Below are 15,866 nucleotides of genomic sequence, written 5' to 3'. Positions count from 1 at the left end.
AGATGGGGCTCAAGATGTGGATTCCATTAAGAGTTATATAGTCAATGTGAAGAGGCATTCATTGCAAGAATTAGAGGCAGCAGGGGGCAGACAGGCAGCATTGGTGGTAGGAGGTCTTCAAAATCCAACAATACTTCCTGATTGGCTGGTCAAAGCTCCTCCTCCTATTGCCTTCCAGTTCGCTTTGAGAGGGAGTATAAAAGCCAACCCCCACCACAGTAGAGCAGACTGACTCATGGCTCCTAGTGTTTCAACTAGTCATAAGGCAGAACTGAATGTGTCAGACTAGTGTGGAGGGAAGCAGCAGAGAAGCATCGTCCACATCTCCTCTCATCTACCCAGCATAGATCAAAACCTGCGGATGGGTCACACAATGAGAAACTTGGCTGAGATGGGCTTGTTAAAGAATCGCTCTGCTTTTATCTGCAGGCCAACCCCAGAGGAAGCATTGAAATGGGGGGATTCACTTGACAAGCTACTGACACACAAATGTAAGTTTCTTTTAAATTCCTTTTTCTGTATTTGCCCTCTTTTTTCCTCCTCTTCCTGCTTTGGATTCACAAGAGTCAGGCGCACAATGCATGCTTGAGTAGATCGGGGGAGGTTGTTAGAACAGAAAGTATGTATGTACAAATATATGGATTAAACACACACACACACACACACACACACACTGCTTATGTGAATTGGCAGCTTGCAGCACATTTTGCTAATCCCAACGGACAAAGTCCATGATTTACAAGACCAGGTGAAACTAAACTGTTGCTATTTTTGTATCCCACAACTCTAGTTGGCTCCCAATTCTTTTCCAGAGCAGAATGCTGATACGTAGCCAGCACATCTGTTTCACATTCATCTTTGTTGGCCTCTTCATTCTCCCTCATCTAATTTCCTTTCTTCCACCTCTTACCTCATTTCTGCTAACCAGAATGAGGTAAGAGATGATGGCCTGCACTGGCTCAGCTTATCAGTGTGGGTGATTCATGGGAACGGAAAGGTGCATTAAAGAGCTGTGGGTGGACACGGCTTCCTGCTATTCTTTCTACTGGATGCCCTCTTCCTCAAATCATTAACTGGACTGAGACTTAAAAAAAAACAAAAAAAACAGATTGCCAAAGTTAGTCTGATTTCCCTTTACTCAAAAACAGTCATGTCTTTGTTCACTCACAACGTATTGAGACAGTACATCCGTTATGCTGAATATTGTAGTCAGTGGGGTGATGTCACCTAGAGGACGCATTGCACTTTGATAAGTGCCAAGAGTGTTTTTCTTTTTTCCTGCCTCACTTTATTACAACCACATGACTCCAAAAGACTCAGAGAGCTATTTTAGGCGCTGAAACTCCAAGGAGGGCTTACTGTGAGGTTGCCATGGCTCTTTAGTCAACTCTGCTCTTTGTTTATTCTTCTCCTCCTCTCTGCTTTCCCTCAGATGGTCTGGCAGCCTTCAGAGCTTTCCTGCGCACAGAGTTCAGCGAGGAGAATCTGGAATTCTGGCTAGCATGTGAGGAATACAAAAAAATCAAGTCGCAGTCCAAGATGGCCTCAAAAGCCAAGAAGATTTTTGCAGAATACATCGCTATCCAGTCTTGTAAAGAGGTAAGATCGAGTGCAATGCAAAATGCAGGCTTGTATATGAAGAGAAAAACATGCATTTTGCATTGTTTTCCTCACACTTACCTTTTTTTTTCTCTATGCAGGTGAATCTGGATTCATACACAAGAGATCACACAAAGGACAACCTGCAGAATGTGACACGCTCCTGCTTTGACCTAGCGCAGAGGCGGATATATGGGCTGATGGAGAAGGACTCATACCCCCGATTCCTGCGCTCGGAACTCTACTTGGACTTAATCAACCAAAAAAAGGCTAGCACCACTTCCACTTCATCTTCGTCATAAGATATGAGGAAGAACATAAGAAAGAGATGACGAAAGAAACAAGGGGCAGACTTGAAAAAACACAAAGCGTGGGTGTGGGATGTGAGCTTCATTGTTTGCCTTTTTAATTTTTAAATGTGTGTGTGTGTTAGCGTGTATGTTTGTGTCATCCTACTCATCATGTTTTTGTTGTTTTTTTTATTGTTGTTGTTTTGGTGTGAGAGGACGCAGCAAAGCTATGGCACTGCAAAGGAATGTAGTTTACACAGTTACAAGCTGGATGAATGGATGGATGTTACTAAAATTACAGAAGCCCATGAGAAAGGGCTGCAGCAGGAGCTGGACGCTTGTCTGATCACTGTTTTTTTTTTTTTTTTTATGTGTAAGTCGACAAAAGATGCATTAATTTGTATGTTTTTCCAGTTGTACTGGAGAAAAGGAGGGGTTGCACCAAAAACCCTGCAGACATGAAGACAGTCCGGTACTGTTTTGTCACTTTTTCCCCTGTCTTTCTTTTGAGACTCCCACTTTTAATCCCCCTCCTTTTGCTCCACCACATTCTCCTCTGTGAAGCAACTTCAATGCTTTTGGTACGACACAGAAGTCCCCTCTCTTTATGTCTTTTCATCAAACTCCAAGCTTTGAAGATGGAAGGGTGTTTGAATTACAACGACCATCGTGGCTGTATTTCTTCATGCATCTGTTAAACCCTACGTCCGCTCAAAGCTTCTATACTTTCACCTCATTCAAGACTGGATGGCTTCAGCAGGGATGACGACGGAAGCTGAGATGGGCAAAGAACATAAATGTATGACTTCAGATGGACTGGAGCTGTGATGAAACACAGATTTGTGTCACTCACACATTCAAAAACATAAATAGTCATATTCAAAGCCAGAGATTGGGAAAAAAAAGATGACTTGCTTCCTGCCTCCAAAGACAGTTTACAACAAGGAAAAAAAAATCAAGAAGAATCTCCTTTTACATTGTAGCTTATTCTGGACTAATCAGGAAGCATTCTCAGGACATTGCTATAACAGGTTGCAGCTTGGTTTATCTTCTCCACTGTTTATGGTTTTTTACACACCAGTTTTTCTCTCTTTTTTTTTTAAATGCTTTAGGGTTTCAGCTTCCACTCTAATGTTCTGCAGGACAACACACGAGAGGTTGCTCATTTCATAGTCAGAGGACAAAAAAAAAAAAAAAAAAAAAAAAAAAAAGCTTCTTGTGTACAAAGTATGTGTATTTATTTAGATTATTGGCTGGATGCTTCTACAGACACCTCCATGTCCTTCGGAGCACTCAGCTAAAAGCTATTACTTCACTCTTAACCACCAAACAGGTTCAGTGCTGTCCTGAACTTTAAGTGCAATATTTTTTTTAATTTCTTATTTTATTTTATTATCATGTTTGGTTTGTTCATTTATTTGGGTCATTTTGAATTTTTAATGGGGAAGACAGAACAGCTTGAGAGCTTGAGCTGTATTACCTTTATTTGTTAAGAGAAAAAATACTTAAGGCTATAAGGTTGACTTACAACTTAAACTTTCAAGAAGCATAAGTAGTTTAATAAATTTTAAGCAAGTGATTCTAACTGTGTGTTAACCCCTGGCAGCAGGCAGCTGGGGGATGGAGGGGAGGGTGTGGAGTTAGGGTTGTAAATATAATTCTTTAAGAAAAATATGTGTTAACACATTAAAAACAAACAAAAAACAAGAAGCCAATAGGTCTCTGCTGGTAATGAATGTGGGACCCAGCTGTATCTATGTACATAGGAGAGTCTCAAAGCTATAAGATGACATGCATTGTTTAAAAAATAAAAAGAAAAAAAGAAAAAAAAGAGGAAAGGTGAGCAAGAGCAGTTCCATTCTGCTCTTTTCCCTGGTCATACACTGCTTGTAAGGAGTTTTCTGAAATGCATTTTATCATTTTCACTGTTTACAATTCAAAATGCATCTCCTATGATAGCAAGTGAAAACAGTAGAGTACATTTGGTGTCATTGCTAATGATAAATAAACCAACCAACTGATGAAGAATAATGTGTGCTGTGTGGATTTTTTTCCCATCATTTGTAGGCGGTTGTTCTTTTTTTTTTTTTTTTTTTTTAAGAAATAATTTGTCATTTGGCTGCCATCATCTGCATTTTTATTGCCAGAACTTCCTTGTAGTGTTTTGATATGTGGTTAAAATATCCTTGATGATAAATAACTTTAAGGTTTAACCGTTTGATCCTCATGCCTATTCTTTAAGCCTCTGCTTGAAAATTATGAAATGAGAATGTCTCTGCAAATGCAAGACAGATTTGTTAAGCTGTATAAATATCAGTATATGTTTTACTGATGAGGATTAAATGAAGATGGCACATAGCACAAATGAAAAATTTTCACGCTTGCCTAAAAAGAAAAACTTTTATCCAATCATAGTACAATATGTGAGCATTTTCTCTGCAAATGCCAGTTCTGATTAAGTGAAGCAGATCAAAATTAGAGAGGTTTTTATCACAGACAGTTCAGCTGAGGTATCTGAATGGCCATTTTGGAAAAGCTTAGCTGAACCATCTGTTCTCAATATCCCCCAATTGGGGGATTTTAAAAGATTCAAAGAAAAACATGTAAATGAAATAAGAATTTGACCCAGTACAACTATTGTGAATAAACTGAATGGGTCCAATACTAATGTGCATCTACTGTAGGCTCTATTGTACTGGTTAAAGAAAAAGAAAAAAGGAACAGACATAAAACATGTATTAATGCCAAGAACATGCTTTCTTGCAGAAAGTCCAGTTTCTTTATTGTCAGTGCACATACTGTACAGTACATACAGAGGATTGGCATGGCTATATTCTAAGGCCCACAGTGTTGCCTGGTAAACATGGTAAACAAACAGTAAACAATTGGCATGCATGAGGTTAAATATTAAGAGTAATTAAAACAACTAAAAGAAAAAGAAAAATCAATAAAAGAAGAATGAAGGGATGACTAGGCAACTGAGATGACCTAGAGGCTGGTAAACAAATCATTTTAATAATTAAATAATAATAATTTAAAAAAGATGAGATTATCATTGCCATGAAATACAAAGCTAGCCTGCACATGATTATAAGCTGTTAGTTTAGCAAAGCATAACACTGAGTCTCATCTTCCTTTGTAGACACACTTCGTAATCTTACCTTTGGTGTGGTTTAAAAATAGATTTTCCAAACTTTCCAATGAGCTGTTATGCTAGTGTTGAATATTTCTTTTTTTATGGTTTTAATTAGGGATGCACTGATACCTGATACTGCAGTATTTGGTATTGGCCCAATACTATGTGTGTGTACTATGTGTGTGTTATACTACAGAACCTAATACCACCGTTAAAAAAACTAAAATGAACAAGTTAGGGCAAAGAAATTAATCTGTGGAACTAATATGTTAATTTTTTGTATGCATTAACACATAAATAAAAAAGTTATTACTTGTACCACATTAAAATTCCAAATTTGGCATTATCTCAGTGAGAGAAGCTGATTTTAGGCATGTATGTCACAGCATTTGATACCCATTTGATATGTCACACAATTGACAACTCAATCATGCATCTGCATTCTGGTCCACACTCCTTACCAGTGTACTGTAACAGGATTTATTAGTACTCATATTGGTCCTTGGTATTGGCGAGTTCTCATGTTAGTACTTGTACTCAGTTTGAAATAAAATCTGGTTTTGGTACATCTCTAGTTTTAACTGTTAATCTAACATTTCTTATGAGATAACAAATTAAAGCCTGCCTGTTGTGAACTTATATATTTGAACTGAGTAAAAATGACAAGCCACTTGCTAAATTCATTGAGATAATGTTTTGGCTTGTCCACAATTTATATGATAATCTAGTGCTTGTATCTCTAAGCATGCCATGTTCTGAGCTCTTATCCAACTGATTTGGGAAAGATGTCCAAAAACTCAAAATACAGGTCCAAGTTGTCCTATGAAGCTTTTTTTTGAGCTTTCACACAAATAGAATGACGGGTTTAATTTCACACTCTGCCAGCAGTAAGGATGGAGTGGTGTAGTATCTGAGATGCTCACACAAGAAGATGGTTCTTGTCTTGATCCCAGCTGTCCTGTTGCCTAAAAGAATCAGTGAATGTGACACAAGACTGTGTTACCGACTGTGTTGTTGGAGAAAGATGAGAAGGAACAGTTGGAAGTCTGAGAGGGTTGTGTATTTGTGTGTCTCTGTGTTTGAGTGGGGGGTGGTCAGTCTGAAGTAGTGCCGGACACTAGTAGTAAATAATCTTCTTTACCAGCCGCCATCTGTTATGACAAACACAGTTTCTTTTTGCATAAATGTTTCCTCTCAGTTTAACTCCACACTTGACCACTATGTCAAGAGAGCCCACACTTACAATAGCCTCAATATTGAGCCAAGTTATTTTGCCAAATTCTTTTGTTCAAATTTCCTTCCTTTCTGTCATTTATGAAAACAATATTGCACCATATGTCATTGTTTTCAAATTCAGTGGTCACATGAAACATTTCCTTTCTAGATCTGCTGTTTCAGATGTGGCTGACAGTGTTTCCTCCACCTTTACAGTCAGCATATTATATAACAGCAACATCTACTGCCTTTGAATTATTATTAATGTTTTTTTTTACTGTATTTTACTGTATTACAGGCAGTTAGCCCTTGGTGGTCTTCAGAAGTGGCAGACAAAAAGACAAAGTGAATCCAAATAAACCAGGAATATAACAGTTGTGGCAAAGTGAGTTCTAAAACAAGAAAAAATGAAGATCATACACAAAATGAATACTAGAAAAAGCAACGACAAAATACAAACAGGTGAATTAGACAATAACAATCCAGGGAAAATGTGTGAGGGGAAAAACAGGGTCTGGCCCAACTGTGTTATTCCAATCCAAGTAACATGATCCAGATGACAGCACTTATGACAACTGTCATAAGAGTTGGTTAAATTTAATGGAAAGGAGTGTTAGTGCTTCATGATCTCCTTCAGTATAGGAAACACTGAACCACCCATCAGGAAAAGAGAGGAGATAGGGTCATCCCACAATATGGTATAATTAAAATAGCCTTTTCCCCATTTATTTTTTATTTAGAGTTTTAATTTTCACAGCAGATGGAAAAATGGTCCCTCATGCAGTCAGAAGCCCACACCATCCTTACTCAGCATGGATTCAGTGGGGCTTTTTTCTCATCTCCCATGTACTGTTACAGCAGTCAAGGGGCTTAAGCTTTCATTAATCCACAAGTCTCAGATCAGTCTATCCTTTCAACTCTTGGCATGTTTACAAAAAAAAACATCACATCTCTCCAGCTGACCTTGCTGACTCAGCGGACCCTTCAATCCCAGCTGGTGTAGAGGGACTTCTATCTGTTGATTTGTTGTGTCCTCAGCTGCATGGACTTCATTAAATGTATCTCTGGTTTTACACTATTAGTATAAAACCCACATCACACAATATGTGATGAAAACTAAAAGAGTTCCTTTTCAATGGATTATCTTTAATATCTGTATTTGTTTTGCAATAATTATCTGAGGAGCATCCATCATCACTCATAGACTCAAAAGCCCAAGATTTACAGATTTTCTTTCCAATGGCGCTGTTGCAAGAATATGAAGGAAACAAGTAGGATTCATCCTCTTTACACGCACTTTAAAATCTTTAGCCTGCAAGCGGATGCAGTCACGACTGCTGGTAGACAGGAACTTTAAAAACAGCAACAGAGGAAGGAAGTTGAATCTGACAGTCTGTCTTATCGCAGGGGTTTGACAACAGAATGAATATCTAGGCTGACGATGCTGGGTAGCAGCCCAAATTACTGATGAAGGTATCTTATCTGTCAGTCTTGAAGTTATTTTGTTTTTCATGTTAGGCATTGGTTAGGACAAAACCCAAAATAGAGAAAGGACAATCACGGAAAAAGTCCATCTCAGTTTAATAATACTGTATTAGCTAGATTGTTTAGCTGTAGTCTATCACTGCTCACCAATGATCCCATTAAATTAAATATTTATAAAATATTTTTCATGGGTATTTCATTAATCGCCTGGCATGTGATGAGCAACAAAATGCAAACTCCAGATCTCTCAAACAGGGACAGTTATGAGCGACTGAAAACGTCACCTGCCTGCAGGCAGTGAAGCGGTGTGACCTCTTGATTAACATGTAGCCTACCAGGAGTTATACCAATTTCATAGCTGTCCTTTGAAAACTAGGATAAAAGGATTTATATGAACCACATGGAGAATAAAGTTACCAATGGGTCTGATTTAAGGTTCCTCAAAATGATCACCGCCTCATCCAAAGTACAACAGCTGAATTTTTCCATGTCTCAGCCCAACATGAAGCACAACTTCATAAGGTTTTGTAAATTAGACATTTTCTTAAATTAGACAGTTTCCTCAGTCAAAGACAAAAACAAGTTTCATGCTCTAACAATAAAACTTATTTAGCAAATTTCACGCTTTAACAACAATCTGTATAGTTATAACTAAAGTCCAAATGTTTTGTTCCTTGCGTATAAGGTCTACCCTAAGTAACATTTCACATTATATCCCAAATGAATAAGTTACTCTCAGTAGCAGGGCAGCCATTAGCAATAACTAGCATAATAAACATGACTTGTTGCACAATGTGAAGCTTGACAGTAACATGGAAACGCAGAATTTAATGTTTTTAACAACATTTCCTTGATATCGCTAGGGTCTGTTTCTTTGCAATCAGTTTTTTTTCCCTGAAAACTGAAATATTCCACTGTTGTTAGAACAACCAAAAACCACCAAGTCCTCCCAGATTCCCATGACATCGTTAAAAAGCAAGTAGCAGTGTTAAGAAATTATCAAATTCTTTTCACATTTACTTCGTCCTACATCCAGTACTTGCCTAGAATAGACTATAGATGAACTATAAATACATAAAGCTGCTAAATTCTGTATAAGTATTGCAAAGGTATTTGCAAAGTATATGACATAGAACTTAAATGGTCTGACAGATTGTTTTATTACATTGAAACTAAAATGAAAAACATGTTTCACGTCATTCATTAGGTAATCTACTGAGAATCTTTAGACCCCCGTTGTTATATTATCTTGCAGTGGGAACCCAATGAAACTGATCAAATCAACACTTTCAATCAGTATCTTGACCCATTTTATCCTTTCAAGTTATTTCAATGTGCTGTGATGTTAGTTTTCTTTCCAAGAGAAGCTTTAGATGGCAGATGGCTGCCACATAGAACAAGCATTTAAACAACACCATCAGTGTATTTTGTAACTTTTTTTTTCTTTTTTTTTCCTACAGAGGCTGTGAGCTGAACCACAAGTAAAAAAAAAGAAAGGTGAACTACAGAGATCGTTGTTTTTTTATTTGGCTATGCTTTAGATCATACACTTACTTTGAACCATCAGATGCATAATGGGTATTTCCACTTTTGCATTTCCTTTTGTTTGATGAGGTTTAGTGATAAAGCTTCTTTTTGTATGTTGATGTTCCCCCCTCATAAGGGTGCTTAGATGTTAATCTTGCTGAGACGGACATTTGCTGGATTTTCATTATAAGTCTTTACTTCATAAAGTTACATTAAGCCTGTTTAGATTTATTCAAAGTAACCTTTTTAGATTTTTCTGGCACAATACCTGTCATTTTACTAATCAGTCAGCTTGCATTGGTATTGCGCATTGTAAAAGAAATTAGTTTTATCATTGCATCATCATTTTCTCACACAAAAACACTGGTTTTAATTGACGCCCTTGAGGCAACAAAGGACAGAGGAGACAAGGCACTTTGTCCAAAACAAAACACTTAAAATTATGAAGGCTGCGAGTAAAGTAACTTTAGGCTGAAAAAATGCACTTCACTAATAGGATTGTTATCAACCAAAAGCCCACAGACTTTGTCGGATTACAGGCCAGTGCATTCCCACAGTTTTGTTACCGTAACATGCTGTTTTAATGGGGGGAAAGAAGCGTCTGGCATACTCTAATTTTCTTAGATTATGTTAACACAGCAGTTGCTCTAAAGTAATTATGTTCACTTTGCTGTCAGTTTGGTTTCTACTGGAAAATCTTAGTCAGTGTGCAGTGCTTGGTGCCTTCTCCACTTACTTTTAAGTTTAATTTTTTTACATTATTTTGTTCCAAAGAGTATTTTCATCATTGCTTGTGATCTTGCCATAAGGATTTGGCAAATTAAATGGATAGCAAAGCTTCATCTCAGCTCTCACACCACCTTTGGACATAAGCCTCCCTTATGTTCTCTTGGTAACATTCTGAAAGTAACCACATATCCTTTCTTTCTTGCTTCACTATTATGCTTTCACAACATTAGTCACCCTTCCCCTCGTCAACCAATCAGATCAAGGGGCGAGGAACCAAAAGTTATGAACAAACTCTTACTAAAGCCGACAATAAATGTGAACATTTCTGTTGTGTATTTCGCAGAAGTATTTTTTTTAAGAAGAAAACCTTCTGATATCCTTTTACTGAGACAAAGTTCACATGAACGCAGGAATCCCAGGTACTTTTCTGGACACCCCTCAAAATATTTTTGCCATTTTGTGCCTCTGCGTAGTTTCCCGTCAGGTGGTAACAGTTGCACACTCCCCCTCCCTCCCCCTCTGCTGTACAGTGTTCCTTCATTCACAGTGATGAGCCTCCTGACTCTGTGGTGAACTGGCACTATGAGTGTGTGCCTGTGTGTGTGTGTGTTATGCAGACTGGGGAAGTGAAACAGCGGAAATTATAAAGCACATGATGTCACCAAAGCTCATCCTACCCAATTCATTGTGGTTTAATCTTGTTTGACTCATGGCCTGGATCATGTGTTTCATCACATATATCCTTTTTTAAATTGAGGACATGAAACATTGGTTCAATGCAGAAAGAAGCTTCTTCTTCTTCTTCTTTTCTTACAGAAACCATCAGTAAATACACACACATAAACAAAGTAATAATTATCAAATCAGTTATTTTTGTATGACTCCTGTTATAAATATAGTTGCCCATACATTAAAGCTTTCTTCTCTCACTTATCTATCTACCAAACATCAACTATTCTTGTAATTATATTCAAGTAAAAGTAAACTAGAGAGAAACATTATTAGAGGCACACTTCCCCCTTTTCTACAGAAAAAAAATGTTACACTGGAGGCTAAGTGGGTGATGTAAAAATAAACTGGAAAAAATTACAGGCATTATCAGAGGAATGATAATCCGTGACTGTGAAAAGATGACCCTCACACCCACACACATTATTTCATGTGACTTTGAACTTGGCTGGGGCTGATTGCTGTTTTCTCTCATACCTCTACAGCTCATAAAAAAAGAGTATCATTTTCTTTTTAGTTAGCTGATTTTATGCGTCATTGAAACAGCATCTGCAACACCTCATCAGGTCTCTCTGTCTGTGGCATAAACACACGTTTTTTTTTTTTATACTTTATGGCATATATCTTAAATAATGTCACAAGCTTTCCACTGCTTGTGCAAGAGAGAAATAAAGGGGTTTGTGTAGAAAGTGGCTTTCACTCTTTCTTTTGTTCTAATTTCCAAACCCAGCAAAACTGGAAGACTTGATGCTGCGGATAAACAGTGTAAGGACTAAACATGAGAAAAAAGTAATGAGGGAAAATTTGGCTCAAGCTCAAAAATCAACTTGTTTCGTTATTTCCATTCAACTGTAAAGTAAGGCAGTATTTGATGAACCAGATGACTACTGCACCTCCTGATTGTTTGCTTTGAAACGCAGACTGCACCTTGACACCTCTTAACCTTGTCTGATAAAACCAGACTACTCAGCGGTCCTCTGCTGCCATGTCTTTGGATTATCTTGAGAGCACTGCCTGGATCATACGAAGGACCTGAGGCAGAATCAACGAAGCCTTGAAGCAGAAGGATTTTAGGCTGTCCAAATATTTCCATTAAGACACAGGTTTATTTGGTATGCTGTTTTCAGTAATTCCTCCAACTCTTTTGTTTATTCCACTTGGGATTCCTTTCATTAACATTGAAACTCACAGCAAATTACAAATAAAAAAAATCAATTAATATATAATAGGTTCAGTATGTACATTTTAGACTATTCCAGATGCATCTATAATGGGTAAAATACCATTGAGTAATTGAATGTAAAACAGCAGGACAAAAGTAATTTCTTGTTGCCAGGTGAATGCATTTTTAGCACCACCCTCCAACTCCTCAGTATCTTGTCCTTTGTTGGTAGATAAAGCTTAGGTTTGCACAAGTTATTCATGCATGTATTCCAAAAGTTTAAAAAAAGAGAGACACACAAACAAGCAGAATATCTGTGCAGCTACAAAAAGACACAGCCCATGTATTTTTGGTTTAATAAACAGCTCCAATTCAAAAAGTTGGGACATTGTATAAAACACTAAAATAAACCTAGTAGCAAAGATTTATTATGAGAAACCTTTAATTTTTTATATGTATATATAGTCTTGATTATTCACTTCCATTTCACTGTACAATGTATCTGACAGAAGTTACACTTTCATTTTTCTCCCTCCACCTTCATCCACATCTCTAACCTCACCCCCACCCCATCCCGAGAACATGTTAGCATAGCGTCTAATAGAAAGAAAGTAAATTAATCAATAAATAAACATAAATGCAGAAGTGGAACCTGGCTTGGGCAAAAACCCGGGCATGGGAGGAGTTTGGAGAGGCCATGGAGAATGAATTCCAGACGGCTTCGTGAAGATTCAGGGCCACCATCTAGCGGCTTAAGAGGGAGAAGCAGTGCTCCATCAACACTGTGTACAGTAGTGGTGGGGGCTGTTGACCCCGACTCAGGACGTTGTGGGTCGGTGAAGACAATACTTTCATCTTCCGATGAGGAAGCAAAGTCGGGTGACCCTGGGCCCTTCCATCTCTGAGGTTGAGGTTGCAGATGTGGTTACAAACCTCCTCAGTGGCAGGGTCCCAGGGGTGGGTAAGGTCTGCCCCAAGTTCTTTAAAGCTCTGGATGCTGTTTGGCTGTCTTGGTTAACACGCCTCTGCAATCTCACGTGGACTTCGGGGATAGTTCCCCTGGACTGGCAGGCGGGGTGGTGGTCCCTCTCTTCAAAAAGGAAGACTGGAGGGTTTGCTGCAACCACAGGGGGATCACACTCCTCAGCCTCCCTGGTAAGGTCTATTCAGGGGTCCTGGAGAGGAGGATCTGTCAGATAGTTGAACATCGAACTGTGGAGGAGCAGTGTGGTTTTTATCCCGGCCATGGAACAGTGGACCAGCTCTAGACCCTCTTCAGGGTCTTGGAGGAGGCATGGAAGTTTGCTCAAACAGTCTATATAGTGCTTGGAGAAGATGTTCAACTGTGTACCCCGGGGACTCCTGTGGGGGGTGCTCCAGAAGTATGGAGTGCTGGACCCCCTTGTACAAGTTGTCCAGTCTCTGTACGACCGGTACCAGAGCTTGGTCCGCATTGCCGGCAATAAATCAGATTCATTTCCAGTGAGGCTTCGTAACAAATTTGAGGGTGCTGTTGTCTCCGATTCTGTTCGTAATCTTTATGGACAGAATTTCTAGGTGCAACCGAGGTGTTGAGGGGATCCGATTTGGTAGCCTCAGGATTGGGTCTCTGCTCTTTGCAGATGATGTGGTTCTGTTGGCTTCATCAAGCCATGATCTTCAGCTCTCACTGGAGTGATTCGCGGCCAAGTGTGAAGCGGCCAGGTTTAGAATCAGTACCACCAAATCCAAGACTATGGTCCTTAGCCAGAAAAGGGTGGAGTATTTTCTCCAGGTCGCGAATGAGGTCCTGCCCCAAGTGGAGGAGTTCAAGTATCTCGGGGTCTTGTTCACGAGTGAGGGAAGGATGGGGCGGGAGATCGACAGGTGAATCAAAACTAATACCTGAAGAATGTTTCCATGTTTCCAACACCTTGTTTACAATATGTCACCAAGAATTAAGGCAATTCTGAAGGCAAAAGGAGATCCAACCCTGTAGCAGCCAGGTGTACCTAATAATGTGGCTGGTGAGTGCATGTATTTAGAATTTGGCTTAAATGTGTCACTATTTGAGCCAAAAACTTAAAAAACTATAGCAAAGAAAACAAAAAGATAAACAAATAAAGAACAAATGTTGATTTGTTGTTTGACATGAACTGAGAAAGTGACCAGATGAGAATAAACTAAAATAATACAAAAATGACAACAATAATCTTAGTGTCTTTGAAACTGTGACAGGTCTTTGTCATGAATGACACACTGACATGGCAAAGACCTGTCACAGTGTCTTTGAAACTGTGACAGGTCTTTGTCATGAATGACACACTGACATGGCACAGTTCATTCAATTTATTTTTATGGACCCTCGTTTTATTAACTGTTGATTGACTTTTGAGAGATTTAGTGTTAATATTATGACACAGATTTAATCCCTTACATTTCCTGAGCCATTCATAAAAGCGTAAACACACACTCTGACAGCACCCATGACACACATACAAATATAGCCCACAAGGACTAATCAATAGACACGGATTAGGTGTACTGAGCTGCATCTGCAGGTGTGCTCCAAGGCCGAGTGATTTATCTATTTTCCGTTAGTCTGGTGCAGTCATTTGGTTATGCAACAATTTCGCACTGACAAATCTTTCAGCGTTTCCTGTTTTCCATTTTTTAACCTGTTATTTTGAGTATCCTATATGTGCTCTACAGAACGTGCCTTGCCATTTGTTTTCTTTTTCATATAACAAGCAATAATCTACAACTACAAAACACAAGGAATAGTCATTACTTGTGCATTTAATTTAACAAAAAACAAGGAAGAGCATGCATCTGTGTTTGTGTGTTTCTTTTTATTCTAAAGTCTGTCTTACGGCTACAACCAATGTGATGCTTTTGTTCCTCCCCACAAAGAAAATCAACAGTTATTAGAAAAAGTCTTTTGTTAGGAATGAGGAGAAGAAAACAAAACAATTATTTCTGCAAAAACTTACAACTGACTGTTGCAGACCATTTGAGATACAGTTTGGGAAAAAAAATCACACCCAGTTATAGAAAAACCGAATCAGGAGAGAGAGAAATATTTTGGTTGCAAGCGCGAATCTGAGCTTACTTGTTTTAAGTTTGTCTTCCGTCACTAAGAATGATGAGTTAAGAGGTTTGCAATAGTTTCCATCTTGGCTGTGAGTTGCACATCTGCAAACTGGATCTCCCTGAGGAAATATGTGTCAGCTAAGTCATTGCAAGTTATGCAGAGAGTAGACAAAGAAATCAGGGCTAAGTGGAATACTATCACTAATAAAAATGAATGTGACAATGAAGGAAATGTGGTTGCCATTGTGTTTCTAAACTAGGTCAATAGAAAACTATTTTAAAGTTGCCCAAATTTCTTTTGGACCGACATGCAAAGGAAAGCAGTCAACTAAAACATAAAAAAAATAATCCAGAAGAGTATGATAAAGTTATAGGAGCAACCAACAGTAAACACAAGTTAATATGGAGCAATCGACTGATTTAAGAAAAGTGGCATGGTCCTAAAGCTACGTTCACGCAACAGGTAATGCTTTATGCTCAACTGGGGAATATGAGGGGGATATAATATCTTCTCTCACTGAAGACAGAGGCATATAATCTGAATCATGTAAGAATCTGACACCTTGAGGGAAAGCAGTGGGCACTACCTTTTCCATTTTTCTCCCAGGTTCTTTAGCTGAGTAGTTACTAGGTCTGTGGGGTTTTGCTTACACCTAACTCACCTAATTAATAACCTAAATTATTGTAGTCATGTGGTCAGACTATTATCTAGACTGACAATATAGCCACATAGTCACGTTTCGAGTATGTTTATCAGTATAATGGAAGGATAAGATCATTTGTATAGAACATTTTATACGCAAGTTCAAAAACTTTACGGCTGGTCAAGGAACAAAAAAACAGTCTGGTGACTTAAACTTGCATCCTCCAGGCTAAAACAACCTGTGTAACCTTTAGGCTGCTACTCTACTCAATAAATGTT

General features: G+C 38.5%; 1 protein-coding gene across 9 annotated transcripts in view; it reads left to right on the top strand.

Moving 5' to 3' along the window:
- The window catches only part of rgs3a (regulator of G protein signaling 3a), a 115,174-nt gene extending 111,257 nt beyond the window's left edge, over positions 1 to 3,917 (top strand). For all 9 annotated transcript variants that reach the window (XM_041970494.1, XM_041970493.1, XM_041970491.1 and 6 more), the window contains 3 exons: positions 430 to 491; positions 1,433 to 1,599; positions 1,701 to 3,917. In XM_041970494.1, coding sequence (XP_041826428.1) covers positions 430 to 491; positions 1,433 to 1,599; positions 1,701 to 1,901 — 430 coding nt within the window. In that variant the 3' untranslated portion in view covers positions 1,902 to 3,917. The remainder of the gene's footprint in view (positions 1 to 429; positions 492 to 1,432; positions 1,600 to 1,700) is intronic.
- Positions 3,918 to 15,866: the final 11,949 nt, after the last annotated feature.

Source organism: Melanotaenia boesemani, chromosome 19 (assembly GCF_017639745.1).
Source record: "Melanotaenia boesemani isolate fMelBoe1 chromosome 19, fMelBoe1.pri, whole genome shotgun sequence".
Taxonomy (NCBI): Eukaryota; Metazoa; Chordata; class Actinopteri; order Atheriniformes; family Melanotaeniidae; genus Melanotaenia; species Melanotaenia boesemani.
This window is presented reverse-complemented; position numbering and strand designations above follow the sequence as displayed.